The sequence below is a fragment of the Orcinus orca genome, chromosome 2 (genome assembly GCF_937001465.1).
Source record: "Orcinus orca chromosome 2, mOrcOrc1.1, whole genome shotgun sequence".
NCBI classification, from domain to species: domain Eukaryota; kingdom Metazoa; phylum Chordata; class Mammalia; order Artiodactyla; family Delphinidae; genus Orcinus; species Orcinus orca.
Window position 1 is genome coordinate 65,443,209 of NC_064560.1, and position 14,879 is coordinate 65,458,087.

The 14,879-nt window shown below is 37.9% G+C and overlaps 1 protein-coding gene across 1 annotated transcript in view; it reads right to left on the reverse strand.

The window, feature by feature from the left end:
* Nucleotides 1-14,879, reverse strand: part of AGBL1 (AGBL carboxypeptidase 1) — a gene marked incomplete at its 5' end in the record, with an annotated part of 714,342 nt that overhangs the window by 318,572 nt on the left and 380,891 nt on the right. The window contains one exon of the mRNA XM_049707013.1: nucleotides 3,098-3,227. Within this exon, the coding sequence (XP_049562970.1) occupies nucleotides 3,098-3,227 (130 nt within the window). The remainder of the gene's footprint in view (nucleotides 1-3,097; nucleotides 3,228-14,879) is intronic.

The following is a 14,879-nucleotide window of genomic DNA, read 5'->3' on the forward strand; positions in this document are numbered from 1 at the left end:
CATTGGTTCTGGGAGTTTATATTATTCTACCTGCCAATAGGCAAATGTCTCAGTATCATCTAGAACAGGTGGAATCTTCTAGCCACCAGAAACTGGCTTCCTGATGCTTTAAGAAATATTTTCATAAGAGTCAGAGTTTGGGTGGAGTCACAGTTAACCTACAACTAGCCCAAGAGGTAATCTTGACTCAGTGGAAATCTTCCCGGCACAGGACAGGCCTGAGTACTGAATGAGTGACTGACGGTGCTTCTGCTGTCAGCAGGAGGCCAGTTAAATACAGTCGCATAGGTAGCTGAAAGGTGATGTTGAGCCTGTAGGAGAGCTTTGTGACACTGTGAATTGCATCTAGGGCTCAGCTGTTTCTCACCCACCTCTCAGATGGTCCCAGCAGGAAACAAGTCTGTGGCTGTCATGTTTACAGTTAATTAATGTTTATTTATATTTTTCACTTTTTTTTTTTTTTTTTTTGGCGGTACGCAGGCCACTGTTGTGGCCTCTCCCGTTGCGGAGCACAGGCTCCGGGCGCACAGGCTCAGCGGCCATGGCTCACAGGCCCAGCCTCTCCTCAACATGTGGGATCCTCCCGGACCAGGGCACGAACCCGTGTCCCCTGCATTGGCAGGCGGACTCCCAACCACTGCACCACCAGGGAAGCCCTATTTATATTTTTAAACAAGGCTTTCACCTGTCACGCTTTAAAATAAATGTTCTGCTCTTCAATTAGAGATTGTCAGAACAGAGAGGAATCCTGTTTGTTACGGGTTGAATGTGTGTATGCTTAACTGTGTATCAGGTTGGAAACTTTTTTTCTGTAAGTCTTTCTCTCTCCTCCCAGAGGCTAAGTCCTTCTATTCAGAGAGACATACTTTTCAAGATCTTGACTGTGATATTGGTGCTCTGCTATGTAGGCCATGAACTTGCTTCTACAGGGTAGACAGCATAGATTACAGCATCTCCTTGGAAGGGGGGGCCGGGAGTGGGAGCTAGCATGAAAACATTGCACATTTTGACCAGTGTAGAAAAAGCATTCTTAAGGGAAAAGGATGTGCTTTGTCCTCTTTGCAATAAAGTGTTGACTCAGCAAGTCTGAAGTGTTTAAACCCTGTACACTCCAAAGAAAGGTCTGGCCCTTGACTGACTCCTGGGAGAACACCTTGACATCTTTGGAATATTCTGCTAGATAAAAGTGTCTTTCTTTACCTGGGCCTCAGGCAATGTGAGAAGGCTGATGCTGACAATGTGATATATGGTGGGGTTCTTGTGCCGCAAAGTGTCAGTTTGACCTCTGAAGGGTCTGGAAACTGAGTAACTAAGCTCAGCCACGTGGGAAACCATGGCTACAAAATAACCCCAGATAAAAAGTCCAGGACACCGAGGCTCAGGGGAGCTTCCCCGGTTAGCAACACTCTACCTGTTATTACACATCATTGCTGGAGAATTAAGCACTGTCCATACAACTCCCCTGGGAGCAGACACCTGGACTTATACCTGTCTCTCCTTGACTCTGCCCTCAGTGCTTTTTACCTTTGCTGATTATAATCTGTATCCTTTCACTGTAATAAACTGTAATTATGAGCAGAAAAACTATTCTGGGTTCTGTGAGTCTTTCCAGGGAATCACCGAACCTGAAGGTAGTCTTGAGGACACGCCAACACATCCTCTCAAAGAGTAAGTGTTGAAGAAAGATGGAGTTCTGGGTGGAAAACCAGATCAGAACTGAATCTCAACTCTGTCGTACGCTTCCTGGTGATGCCAAGGAAATCACTTGACCTCTTAATCTTTTTGAGAGTTAAATAAGCTTCTATATTAGATATTCACCCATTGTTTCACTAGATATTCATTGAATGTGACACTGTTTTGATGACATAGTACATGGTCAAAATTTGGCTAATGGTAGAGGTAACTGTCTGAGTTGGTTCATCCGTGAGCTTTTCCACATTAGTTTAAGTTCCTTAGGTTAGGTAAGCACTCTAAATGTGGACATATGCTCCTCTGCACTTTTGCAGACAGATATGTTCACAGTTTGTAGTCAATAAATGATCAGTAAAGCAATTATACTCCGATAAAGATGTTAAAAAAATACAAATAAAATAAATGAACAGTTTCATACAGTTACTTAGCTAGTATTGCCTCCTATCTTATCTTGAGCCTAAGCCTCTGGAGCCATATAGTCTGTTTTTCATCAACTGCTAAGTTACTATAGGCTTGGGAGAAAAGCCTACACATGAAAGTGCCTAGCACAGTGCCAGAATCATCGTTGGAATTTAATAAGTACTAGTTGACTGTCAATCTGAACATCTAGAGGATTTTTTTCCAAATAATATTTGGAAAAAATACCATTTCCTTTCTTGAACAATAACGGAAAAAAAAAATAAATAGAGACCCAGGAAATGGGATGAAATGCAATTTTTTGCCCAGTTTTCACCAATGAGTATTGAACTACTGCTTTGCTCCTATTGTTGGTTAAATTGTTTCCCAAAAAGATATGTTGAAGCTCTAATTCTCAGTCCTTATGAATGTGACCTTATTTGGAAAAAGATTCTTTACAGATGTCATCAAGTTAAGAGGAGACCATATTGAATTAGGGTGGGCCCTAGTCCGGTGTCTGCTATCCTGATAAGAAAAGGGAAATTTCTACACAGACACACAGAGGGCAAAGATGGCCATGTGAAGACAGAGGCAGAGAGTGGAATTGTGCCCCGCCCGCCCAAGCCAAGGGATGCTAAGGATTGCTGGCAATCACCAGAAGCCAGGAAGAGGCAATGAAGGGTTATTTCCCATAGCCTTCAGAGAGATCAGAGCCTGCTGACACTTTAATCTCCAGACCTCTAGCCTCCAGAAATGTGAGAGAATATGTTTTTGTTGTTTTAAGCCACCCAGTTTGTGGTACTTCGTTATGGCAGCCTTAGGAATTGAATACACACACACACACACACAGACACACACACACACACACACACACTTTACAGCTTGTCACACACAGGTCTTTGGCTTGTGTCTGGTCTTCCTGCCTGGACAGAATGTATTCTGCCTCCTGGGAGGTGGAAGGAACCAAGCAAGAGTGTCGAAGCCGAAGGAAGTGAAGGCAGTAACTCACCATGGGACGCCGGCCGATGCTGCCCAGGTAGTGCAGGAGCCCTTTGGCGTGGTAAATTGTGGGCTGCAGATGGGCACTGGGAGAGAGCCACTGTCTGTTCAAATCCCCTCCTCTCAGTGAGCATCTGTGGCTGCAGGAACAAACAACAAGTAAATAAATACACGTTTAGAAGAAAATAAAGCTCGACAAGACAAACAATTAAATTAACGAATCTAACTTCCTTCTGTCTTCGTCTCAATTGACATCAATTGAAGTTGTCCAGAAAGATGCATATCTGGCCTCTAATCTCCCTATGTGCCGTGATTATTCACAGCCCCTAAAAGAACTTAGAAACCATATTTAACTTGATTTGGGGTCACCAGTGTTTGAAGGCAAAGTTTGAGAAATGTTCCCTGCTATACAACACATCCATGGAAAACAAATTCAATAAATTTCTCTAGGCTCTGGGACCTTCAGTTCTACAAATAATTAAGTTGAGCTCAATCTATCATGCTGGGCATATTACATATGATATTTCTAGGTGGCCCAGTAACTCTGGATATTATTGCACCCCAATGAAGAGAGTGACACTTAGAAATGGTTAAATAAATGGCCCGAGGTCACATAACTTAGAGCTAGGCTGTTCATCCAGGTCTGTTTCCCTCTGAAAAAAAGCATAAGGCTCTTCCTCCTATCACATTGCTTCTGCCCACCCAGTCCATACAGATGACACAGAAAGCTTGACATTTACTCAGAGAGCCAGACTATCATTTTCAGAGACATCATCATGGAATATTAGCTCTAGAAATGAGCTTAAAATCATACATCTCCTCATCTGGGAAAAGGGGATGTTCATGTTTGAAAGAATCAAGTCGCTTTACAAAGGTGACACAGCTGGTGAGTGAGAACAGTGACTGCAATTCAGAGGGAAGGAAGCTGAGTTGCTGAGTGACAGGTAAGGTCATCCTAAAAGCCAAGGATGACCATAAATTACCAAGCACAGCCCATTCTCCAGGGAGGCAACCAGAAGTCCTGCTGAGACATTGTTTATTCGATAGGGCTAAGGATCAAGGTATCACAGATTAGGAGGAAGCAGTGCAGTACTTCCATGGCCTAGTCTTCCAACCCCCTACCCTAATCCCTATAGCCACCTCCTGCCGCTCTTGTCTTTCCATACTTCAGCTTGATCAAACTGCACACAGTTCTCTGAGCAATTGTGCCTACTGGTCTCATTGCCAGGACTCTTCAAAGCTCTATCCCTTCCCACCTATTCAACATTCAGGGATCAGCCCTGCAGGGAAACTCTCCCTGATCACCAGGCCATTACATTCTGCTCCTATTTGTTGCAATAGCATCCTGGGACAACCTTCATCAGAGTTCTTATAAAAACCTTTTTAGATTTTTTTTTTAATTTCTTTTTATTTCTCTTACATTTGCAGTTAGACTGTAAGCTTCCCAGAGGCAGAAACAGTTTCTTTGTTACCATCAAAACCTTAATATAGTAACTGTGTCAGAGTTGGTATTCAGTAAATAATTTGGAGTGAAAAAAATGTACTAGATTTAAATGTAGAATCACATACGTTTTCTGTTTAAAGAAAAAACGCTATTTTTCAATAAACCTTGGAGGCGGAAGGAAAAAGGTTCAGCCTCCTCCTTTCACCACTTTTTCATCTCATGTTTCTGAAATTATCTTTAAATATTAGTTTCCTGCTGCTTGCTAGCCCCTCTTACAGCTCACTGGAAACTGAAAATCATTAGATTAATCATTTATCCCGATTTCACCATTAACATATTTTGACTTGCGAAATGGGAGGTTTTTTGCGTCTACCTCTCTGACTTTTTTGTTCTTTTCTTGCTTTCCACCCCCCACTTCCTCTTTTTAATAGCAATGACATCTAGAAATAGGGTTTCTGCCTGACGACCAAGGATGAAGGTAAAATACAAAGCAGATTTTTGGAAAGAAGCAAATAACAAGGAAAGAAGCCAGTGTCCCAGACTTTCTCCTGCGCTTATTTGCTGAGTTTAAATGAATTTCTTTTCTCAAATCGAGGTACTTGCAGGCACAAAATCCCAGAGCCTCAGGATTTTCTTTAACTGCTCTGTGATTCTCCTTGCCTTGACCTGGATTCTCATCAACACTGGGGATTTCTTTTTTCTTTGTAACATCAAAAGTAATGAAATCAGTGAAGGCCCCTTAAAAGCATTTCTGTTTGTAGAAATGAAAATGCAAGCATTATATGTGTCCAACAGCCAGCAATTCCATGCAACTCTCTCTACCTCTTCTTTCCATATGTTCCACAAAGACCAAGTTCAAGAGCAATGTCCACATGGAAATGACTTTACCAAACAGCAGATACACTGTTCTAGATTACAGTTCTTCAAAAAATAGGAAAGAAAAAGTTTTGTGTTGAAATCAGAATGAGCCTGAGTGTTAGTTAAGGAGATCAAGTCTCAACTCCCAGCTCTGTCACCAGATATAGGGTTGGGGGCCCCTTTGAGAGTCAATATTGTCATATGCAAAAGAATATAAGTATAACCTATCTCCTAGGACTATTTTGAGGGTTAAATTAAATGATCTCTATTTTAGATATCTCCATGGAGAAATACCTACATAACTCTATCATCACCCTTGTCTATGTCCATGTCATGTCCACACCTATATACACATGCACGTCTCCATCTATAGCTGTATCTACATCCTCATCCACATCTACAATACTCAGGGACGCATAGCACCACTTGGACTATGTTCATTAGTTCCTTATCTCATCCTAATATTTTTCCTTTTGAATAATAATCAGAGAGCTATATGCAGGTTGATTGGAAGGGAGTAGAATCTTGGCTAGGAACCCCAAACCAGAGGCTGTGGTTAGTTTTAAGTTCAAGTTGACTTGAGCACTTTTAATGGTGGAAGCAATGAGACTGAAGAGAAAAGAAGTTATCTAAGGAAAAAATGCAAGGATATAACAATACAGACTGCTGAATGGACTATTTAATATACCAAGCAGGCCATTAAATAGTACCAAGAGGAGGATGGCATCTAAGATTGACTAGGTACATGGATTTGGAGAGAAACTGGGCCAATGTGAGACTTAGGCAAGCTGTTAGTTGGGTATAAATTTTGTTTCACAATGGTGGAGACAACGATGCATTCCTTTGGTATACGTAGATTGTATGAACTAGGGAAACCCATATGTGTGTATTTGTATTCAGCGCTCTGTGCGTGGCTATGATTTTGAGAGTAACTCTGTGTGTGCCTATGGCTTCTGCAGTTCCTAGATCTCGGCAATTGTAGATTATTACAATATGTACTACACCTAACTTGAGTGCTTTTCCTTTTAAAGCAAATACATTTTCTTCCAATCTCCAAATCAATTTGGCATTTTGTGTTAATAATATCAGAGATTCATGCAGTCAGGGGAACTGCTGCCACTCTTCCTGGGGATTTGTTTTAAGCATTTGAAGAGGAAATGCACCCCATCTTATTATCTACTGTAGCATTTCTGAAATGACAGCTGCTCCCTCTATGTGGAGAGAATTAGCAGATGGACAGCTATGACTGGTTGGCAATAAATTCAGTGCCTCTAATTTCTGAAAAGGGGTCATCCCTCAAATAGAGTTTGAAGTCCTGCTTTGCTTATAAGGAGAATAAAATGGTGAGCATTGCTATTTTTTTCCCCACTGAAAATTGCAAACTTACAGAGCAGGGGAAAAAAGCACTTCCTTTTGGTTTTCACAGGGGGAAGTCATTTGATCCAAATAGTCCTCATTTCTTAAAAGAAAAGCTTTGGTTTAACTACAGTCTAGTTTAAGGTAAAGCTTAGATGCACAAAGTATGCTAGGTCTAGGGTGACCAACCATCCAGTTTGTCCTGGAATGTTGCAGTTATAGCCTGGAAATTCCTATATTTCCCAAGAAACCCCTCAATTCCTCATGAATGGAGGGGTTTCAAAGGTAGGATCCCTGACCAGAGTTGGGTTTGATTGTTTTAACTGACTTTGAATGTTTTAGTTGAGGTACACTCTCCCCCAACCTCAGGCACCTTTGCTCCCTATTTTTACCTCTGAGTATTTTATGTATATATTATGAGCCTGCTTTTTTTAGGTATTTGCAGCCCGTGTCTAGGATGTCTCTCTAACCATTAAACCTGCAGGTTTTGGTAGGACAAATTCCTTCCCTTAAAAAAAAAAAAAAAAAAAAAAAAAAAAGCTTGTCGTTTCCTGAAAATATGGTCATTTTATGACCAAAAAAAAAAACAAAACCTCAGTCAAAATTATAAAAAATGAATCAGAAGGGCCAGTCCTAAAAGGTCACTGAATAAAAGCCACCAACTTCATGGTAACCTAAGGATAGCCTTAAAGGTCAGACAGTCTAAAGGGAAATGATGTCACTGTAAACCAGTTTCTTAAGACTAATTGTGGATTTTATGTATCTGCTAAGAACAGGGCTTATCCTGACCAGAGAATGGGAAATAAACCATATAACCAAAGGCCTTGACAAGCACACCCTGACCTACCAGGACCCCTGAAGCAAAGAAAAAACCACAAGCCAGAGGAAGAAAGAGGAAAAAGTGAGTTGCTTCCTGAAAGAACATCTATAAAGCTGCAGTCAGACAATAAAATGACTCAAAAATCTCCCATCCATCCGTGCCTGATAAAAGGAGAGATGGGGCCCATCAGACTGAATGAGTGATGACAGGCTTGCTGATACAAGTGCCTGCGGCACACCAAGCTCTGAAGTCTAAAGAGAGGTAGCGTGCTTGAGACTTAGCAAATGTCTGAAGAGACATCCCCCCTACCTTCCCACCTCATTTTCCCCACTATTGTATTAGTCTTTTCCATGTTTTAATTTGAAAACCAATATAGAGTTAAGATGAAAATGTGTTTTCTCCAAGTTATTTTGACAAGTCTGGTTTCATAATATCACTCAAACATCCAATGGAACAATTCAAAAGATAACAAGGTGAGGACAAGCTGAAATCAGGTCAGACCAGATTAAGGGGTGGGCAAATATAGGTGAGCCCTGCACTATCACTTGTATAAATCAGGAATATGTAACCAGTTAATTCACATTTCTACATAGCACTTGATCCCATATACAACTGACTCAATAAAAATAGGTATCACTCCCATTGAAACAGTTAATATTCTAAGGTTAAAGTTTCTAAAGCTATGTCTTGAGACCTTTGTCTGTGCCAACAATTCTGAGACCAGCCAGGGTGTCAGTAATCACTTGAGGTCACCTATTACAACTGGCTGACATTTTGGACCACATAATATTATTTACCAGGTATGAGTAAGAATAATTCATTTAATTTATGAAATTTTAAATACATTAATAATCTTCACAAAAAGTTGTCAGAATGGGAAATTATAAAAAGCATTTCCAAAAACCAAGAACTAATGATTATCTCCATAATGTTAAAAAATTAAAAAATAATCTTTTGAAAAAATCCAACACTCATTCCTGAGAAAGACAATCAGAAAATAAGAATTGGTGGATACTTTCTGTTCATATGTATGTGTTTAAAAAGTATGCATCGGGCTTCCCTGGTGGCGCAGTGGTTGACAGTCCGCCTGCCGATGTAGGGGACGCGGGTTCGTGCCCCAGTCTGGGAAGATCCCACATGCCATGGAGCGGCTGGGCCCATGAGCCATGGCCGCTGAGCCTGCGCGTCCGGAGCCTGTGCTCCGCAACGGGAGAGGCCACAACAGTGACAGGCCTGCGTACCGTAAAAAAAAAAAAAAAAGTATGCATCAATTCTGCTTCTACATATATATATGAATATAATGACATATTTTTTATATTATGACCTAGAAAACCAATGACTAACTCAATAAATAATTCAGTAAGGTAATGGGATATAATATTACAATACAGAAGAAAATGCTCATATAAGAGAGTGGTTGAATAATTTGGTGCATTTAAAAACTGGAGTATTGTGCAGCTATTAAATGAAGAAGAAGGTATCTATGAACTAATATGGAATGGTGATTTTCATGGTATAAAGTTAAATGATAAAACGTTATGTAAAATATAAACAGCATATTTAAGACTGAAGGAGACATTAGACAATACACATACATCTATTCGTTTGTGCAAAAAATACAAGATAAATCAGAAACTAATAAGATTGATTACTTACAGAAGGCAGATGGAAATAGGATATAAAGTATGGATGAATGGGAGTGGGGTAGGAGGAATAAAGGGCAAGTGACACCTCTCTGATCATATTGTATTGTTCTAACTTTTAGAATCATGTTAATGTTTCATATACTTATGTGAATAAATAAATATAATGAGAAAACCATGAATAGAACTCCAAATGGATTAGTTACAAATAAACAAACTCTATGGCAAATAAATAACACTTACGGAAGTAGGAAGGAAATAACTGACTCAAGTAACTTTAGAAAAAAATATTGTTGCTATATACTCTAAAGCTAAAGACAAAAACAATAGTACACAAGTGTGCTTTTCACAGCAGTATTCAATTCTGAGCTACCAATTCTAAGACTGCTTTGGATGTATTCTAGAACTGAGTAAACAAGTAACTTAATTATGAGTAATAACAACCAGTTTTCTCATAGTCAAAAAAAGGAGTTATAAATAAAGAATTAACTCTGTAGTGTTGTACTGGAATCAGAAGTATCAGCATGAACTCATGGTTTCCTACAGAGAGATAGATAAAGAAATAGATACAAAAGTATGTGTATTGTGTGTGTGTGTGTGTTCATGCATTTATTTCCTAGCTCTGTCTACTAGAAGAACCTAGAAACAATAACCCCCTTGTAGCAATGAACATATAAAATGCTCAGATCACATTTTCTAAGTATCATTATTTAATCAAAGAAATCAGGGCTTCTTGAAGTAATGCCTGGGTGAGGAAAGAAGAATATAAGTCTAGAATGTATTATGATGCCTGAAATTTTAAAAGTACTCAAAAATAATGGGAACATGTTGAAATGACAGAGGAATCAATTTTAAGGGAATCCCAATGACCAAATGTGGTAAGATTTGAACAATAAAATCAATAATAATAAAAGTAATAATAATATATTATTATCCATAAATAAATATTTATAAGTTTGTACTGATATAAATAAATAAAGGAATAGCTCTTCATCTGAGTAGAATTCCAATTAGTAAATATAGAAGGAGCGAAGGAAAATAAAGTTATTATTTGGTAAATATCATAATAGTAATTGTTGCAAGCAAGAATCATCAATGGATGCTAAAATTAGTGGGTGAAAGTATTATGAGTAACAGAATATTTACAGAGACTTGGAATATCTCCCCATAAGATACTTATTAATTTCAAAGGGAAAAAAATACTAAATTTATGGTGAAGAAACACAGCAGATAATGCCATAATCAACTGATCAAAGATAACATCACCATTAGAAATATATAGCAATGTCATATATCCAATGATACGGTGCACTGAGAAGGGCAGAGCATCACCTACGTGGTGCTTTTGCCAGAAATACAGGATGTGAATTTACTCATCAGACAAACCCAAATTAAGGTGTATTCTCCAAATAACAGACCAGAACTCATAAAACATGTCCGGATCAAGAAAAACAAAAAAAGGATGAGAAGCTCTTCTAGATTGGAGGAGATTAAGAAGACATGAATACTAAATGCATTGTTATGATTGGGGAAAGGGACTTTATTGGCACAATTGGCGAAATATGAATAATGTCTGTAGAGTAGTTAAGACTAGTGTCTTGATGTTATTTTCATCATCATACTGTAGATATGAGAGATGTTAGCACCTGGGGAAGATGGATAAAAACTATACAGGGTTTTTTTGTACAATTAGAACTTTTCGGACAGATGCCCATTATTTCAAAATAAACACTTAAAAGATTTTTAAAATTCAAAATTTTAAAGGGAAGAAGTTCTACACTTCATGAAAAAAATACATGTAACAATTTTAAAAACTCAGAAATGAGGTAACTCAATAAACAGTTAGAAAAAGAAAATATAACTTTGTAAATGAAACCTAGACTAGAAAGAATATGAGTGAATCAATACAAATCATGCCTTATGAGAAAAATATGAAAAGAAAAAGTTTTAATCCTAAGGAAACAAAGAGATGATGAAAAGGATTTAAGAGAAAATGACACATAATGACACACTGAAGATAGGCAAACAGTGACCAATGTAATACGAGCAGGTAAGAAAGAAAACAAAGCTAAGGATCAGAACAAATACTATACTAAAAATACTAAAATACCTATACTGAGAAAACTCACATAAAATAATCAAAAAATTAAAACTACATATTGAAATAATTTATTACGTGTCTGAGATACATAATCTTGATCCAGAAGCAACATCAAGACATAATCTAGTAATATTACTGGATATTAAAGAAAAAGAAAACTCATTGGGGAGCTAGGCAATAAAAGCAGGGGACTTAAAAAGGGAAAATTAGGTTATCCCTTTTTGACAGCAATGCATCAAAAGAAAATTGAATAGTGATATTCAAAGAATTAAATAAGACATTTAAGGAAAGAAAATAAGAGACAAAGATGTTTGTATCTAACAAAACTGATCTTCAAATACAAAGAGGGACAGACACATTGTTATTAATATTCAAGAACCCAGGGAATATTATTCCCATGATCCTGTCCTGAGAAATACATTAGACAACAAACTCCAATAACCAAAACGACCAGAGAGATATGGACATTTTCAATTTTTGTAAAGTAACCTGTGGATACCGATGCCACAGAATTTGTTTTACATGATAATAATAGTTCACTCCACCAGAAGTTCAGCCCTTTGAAGATAAGATTGGGTCTTGTCACATCTCTGAGTCTCCAGAACCCTGAAGAGCACCTGGCCTACAGAAATTATTTAATGAATGTACACTAATGTGAATAAAATGGAATTTAAATTGAATTTCTAATGTCCTAAATGAAGTATGCTTAAATAAATGTTTATTAAAGCAAAATCAGTTGCAAAGCAAAACAGCTTTAAGACCTTCAAACACTTTCTGACACCACAAAAGCAAAAACACATTGTTCCCAGTGTTTATTTTTATCTTAGTTGTCATGTCTGTGATGTAAAATAAAATGAATACTTATATTTCATTTAATATTGAAAGATCCCATCACTACATGAAAAACAAATAAGGTCCACCTCATCTATTTACATCAGGCCAGATGATTATAAAAGCTGTTTTTTCTCCTCATCACCATCACAACTAACATTCATTGAGTGCCAGTCTTTTGTTAACTGCTTCTATGCCATTATCTCCACTAATCTTCACAACAACCCTACAGGCATTTGTTATTATAATTGCCACTTTGCAGATGAGGAAATAGAAGTTTACAGAGGTTAAGTAATTTGTCTAAATTAGCATGAGTAGATTGGCTTCTGAATCCAGAGCAGACTGCATAATACAGAAGCAGGTTACTTACAAGGTGCCTAAAAGACTTAACCACCATCTAGACATATCAACCCAATGTCCTCAAGGGATGAAAGATGGGGGAGAAACCTACAGAAATGGATGACCTTTGCCTCCCATACCTACATGAACCAGTGTGTCTCAGCTTCCATCTGATTTGCACATTGAACTTTACAGTCAAACTTTGAAGAAAGGATTACAACGTTTAATATGCTCATAATTGATGGCTTGTGAGTCCAGTGCCATTATTCGACCTAGCCTTAGAAGTCTTTTGACAATTTAGTCTCCAGTTTTCTCATATGTAAAATTAATACTCCCCTGCATACTTGACCAGTTGGTGTAAGGTATAAAATTATATTCAGAAGACAAAAGCATTGTATAAAAACACATATTAGTCATTAATTCACCATATATTTATTGTTACAACATCTCCTATGTGTCAGATACTATTCTTATCCTGAGGAATACAGCAGTGAACAAGCCCTACTACTAGGAATCTGCATTCTGGGGATTATCATCGCATGGTAATTAAAGATAGACATATGTCCATCTTGTTTGTTAATTTTTCAGCACCAACTCAGCACAGTGACCAGCACATGGTAGGCAAATAATTCATCATGATCCAAGGAACTCCCCATTCTACTGCTGAAAAATTTCTTCTCTGGGCAGCCAATATCTAAATTAAAACTGCAGCTATTTTTTTTAAACTGTTAATTCAACAGATTTAATTATGGGATATTGATTTTTCCTGATCATCTCTGTCTTGGTAGGGGTCTCCATACTGCTACAGTCTAAAAATCTCTATACTTTCCTTCTTAGAGAGAAATGCTTCATGAAAAAATGCCATGTAAAGCTCAAAACCATTAACATTGAGAAAAATTTTAAAAATTCTTTTTCTAAAATTGCAATGTGAGTTTCATTCTCTTATCCTTAATGCGAGAGTTGATAAGTTTACAGCTGCGATCTCCCAAAGAAGCCCAGAAATTAGGGTCCTTTACTGGACCATAACACCAAATAACACCCCATGTTTCTCTTCCTGAATGGAATAAAATCATAGCTCTTTACTTGTTCCCTTTTTCTATGCCTCTGAAGCTTCTTTCATATTAAGGTAATTTTTCTTTATGGACCAGAAGGTATACTGGACATTTACAACTCCTTGATGTTCTGTAAGCCAAAAGGTATCTCTAGAGAGTAAAACTCTTCCCTCTCCAGCTAACTAGTAGAGGTAGCAAGAAAAGCGATTCTCTGCTTTCTTCAGAGGATGTCAATGTGTTTAATTCTGGTGTATAATAAAATCCAGATGAGTCTCCTGGGGAAAGAAACAGAGATGTAGAAAAATAATTTCTGCTGATTGGGAGTTTCAGTAGCTAGAAAACATTCACCTCATCCCCTGAAAGCAATACTGACTGCCAATACCATCCTAGATAAAGGAATGAAGAGTATCATCCAGGAAGTCTGGTATTTCTTCTTCTTGAAGTCCTCGCAGGAGAAAGTAGAAAGATAGGAATGATACCACTTATAGTGCTGAAGAGAAAGTCAAGACTGAGTTTTAGTCTTGGCTTTGACACTTGCTTTCATATGATCTTAGACAAGTTCCTTGATTTTGTTGAATCAGAGCTGTCATTTGTTTAAAACAAATTAGGACACGTGATATTTAGCCAAGGAAACGCTCCTTTAAAAATCCATTACTCTAAGTAAAGACTTCTAAGAAAAGGGAAAAAGAGAAAAAGAGATACACAAGGAGAGAGGAGGGTAGAGAGGAGAGCTATACGGTTTTACTCTTTGAAACACAGATTCCTAAGGAGAAAAACTGTCCAAGATTTATCACCTAATACATGGATAGGAGCAATTGCCTCCACAATGGCTTTCTTATCTTCTATTTCTCATAACATTTCTCTCCCAACTTGACATAATTCCAAACTGATATTCAAATTCTTCCAGTGGCTTACCATTACCTACAAGAGGATGTATAAACTACTTTGGCATTCAAGATCTTCTACAAACTGGTCTCGGTTCACCAATCCAACTCTTGGTGAACATTTCTGCTTGCATCACCAGCAAATACTGTCCTGAACTTCTACTTAACTAAACTACATACTTAGATTATAAATCATTCGAGGATAAACTTTTTTTAAAAATTTGCTTCCATCCTTATTCTCAGTAATTTTATTACTGACCAACACAAAGCCAGTACTATAAGCAAGGCAGATGTCCTTGTTGTTTCCAAAATAGTTTGTGCTCTCCCAACTATCAAATCCTCTCAACTGCTGATGGAATCGTGTCTGAAATTGCATCCTTTTCTTTTTTTCTTAGTCTACCCACCTTTCAGGAAACTTTTCAAACCCTGCCCCTTTCATGAGACTTTTTCTGACTGCTCCAATG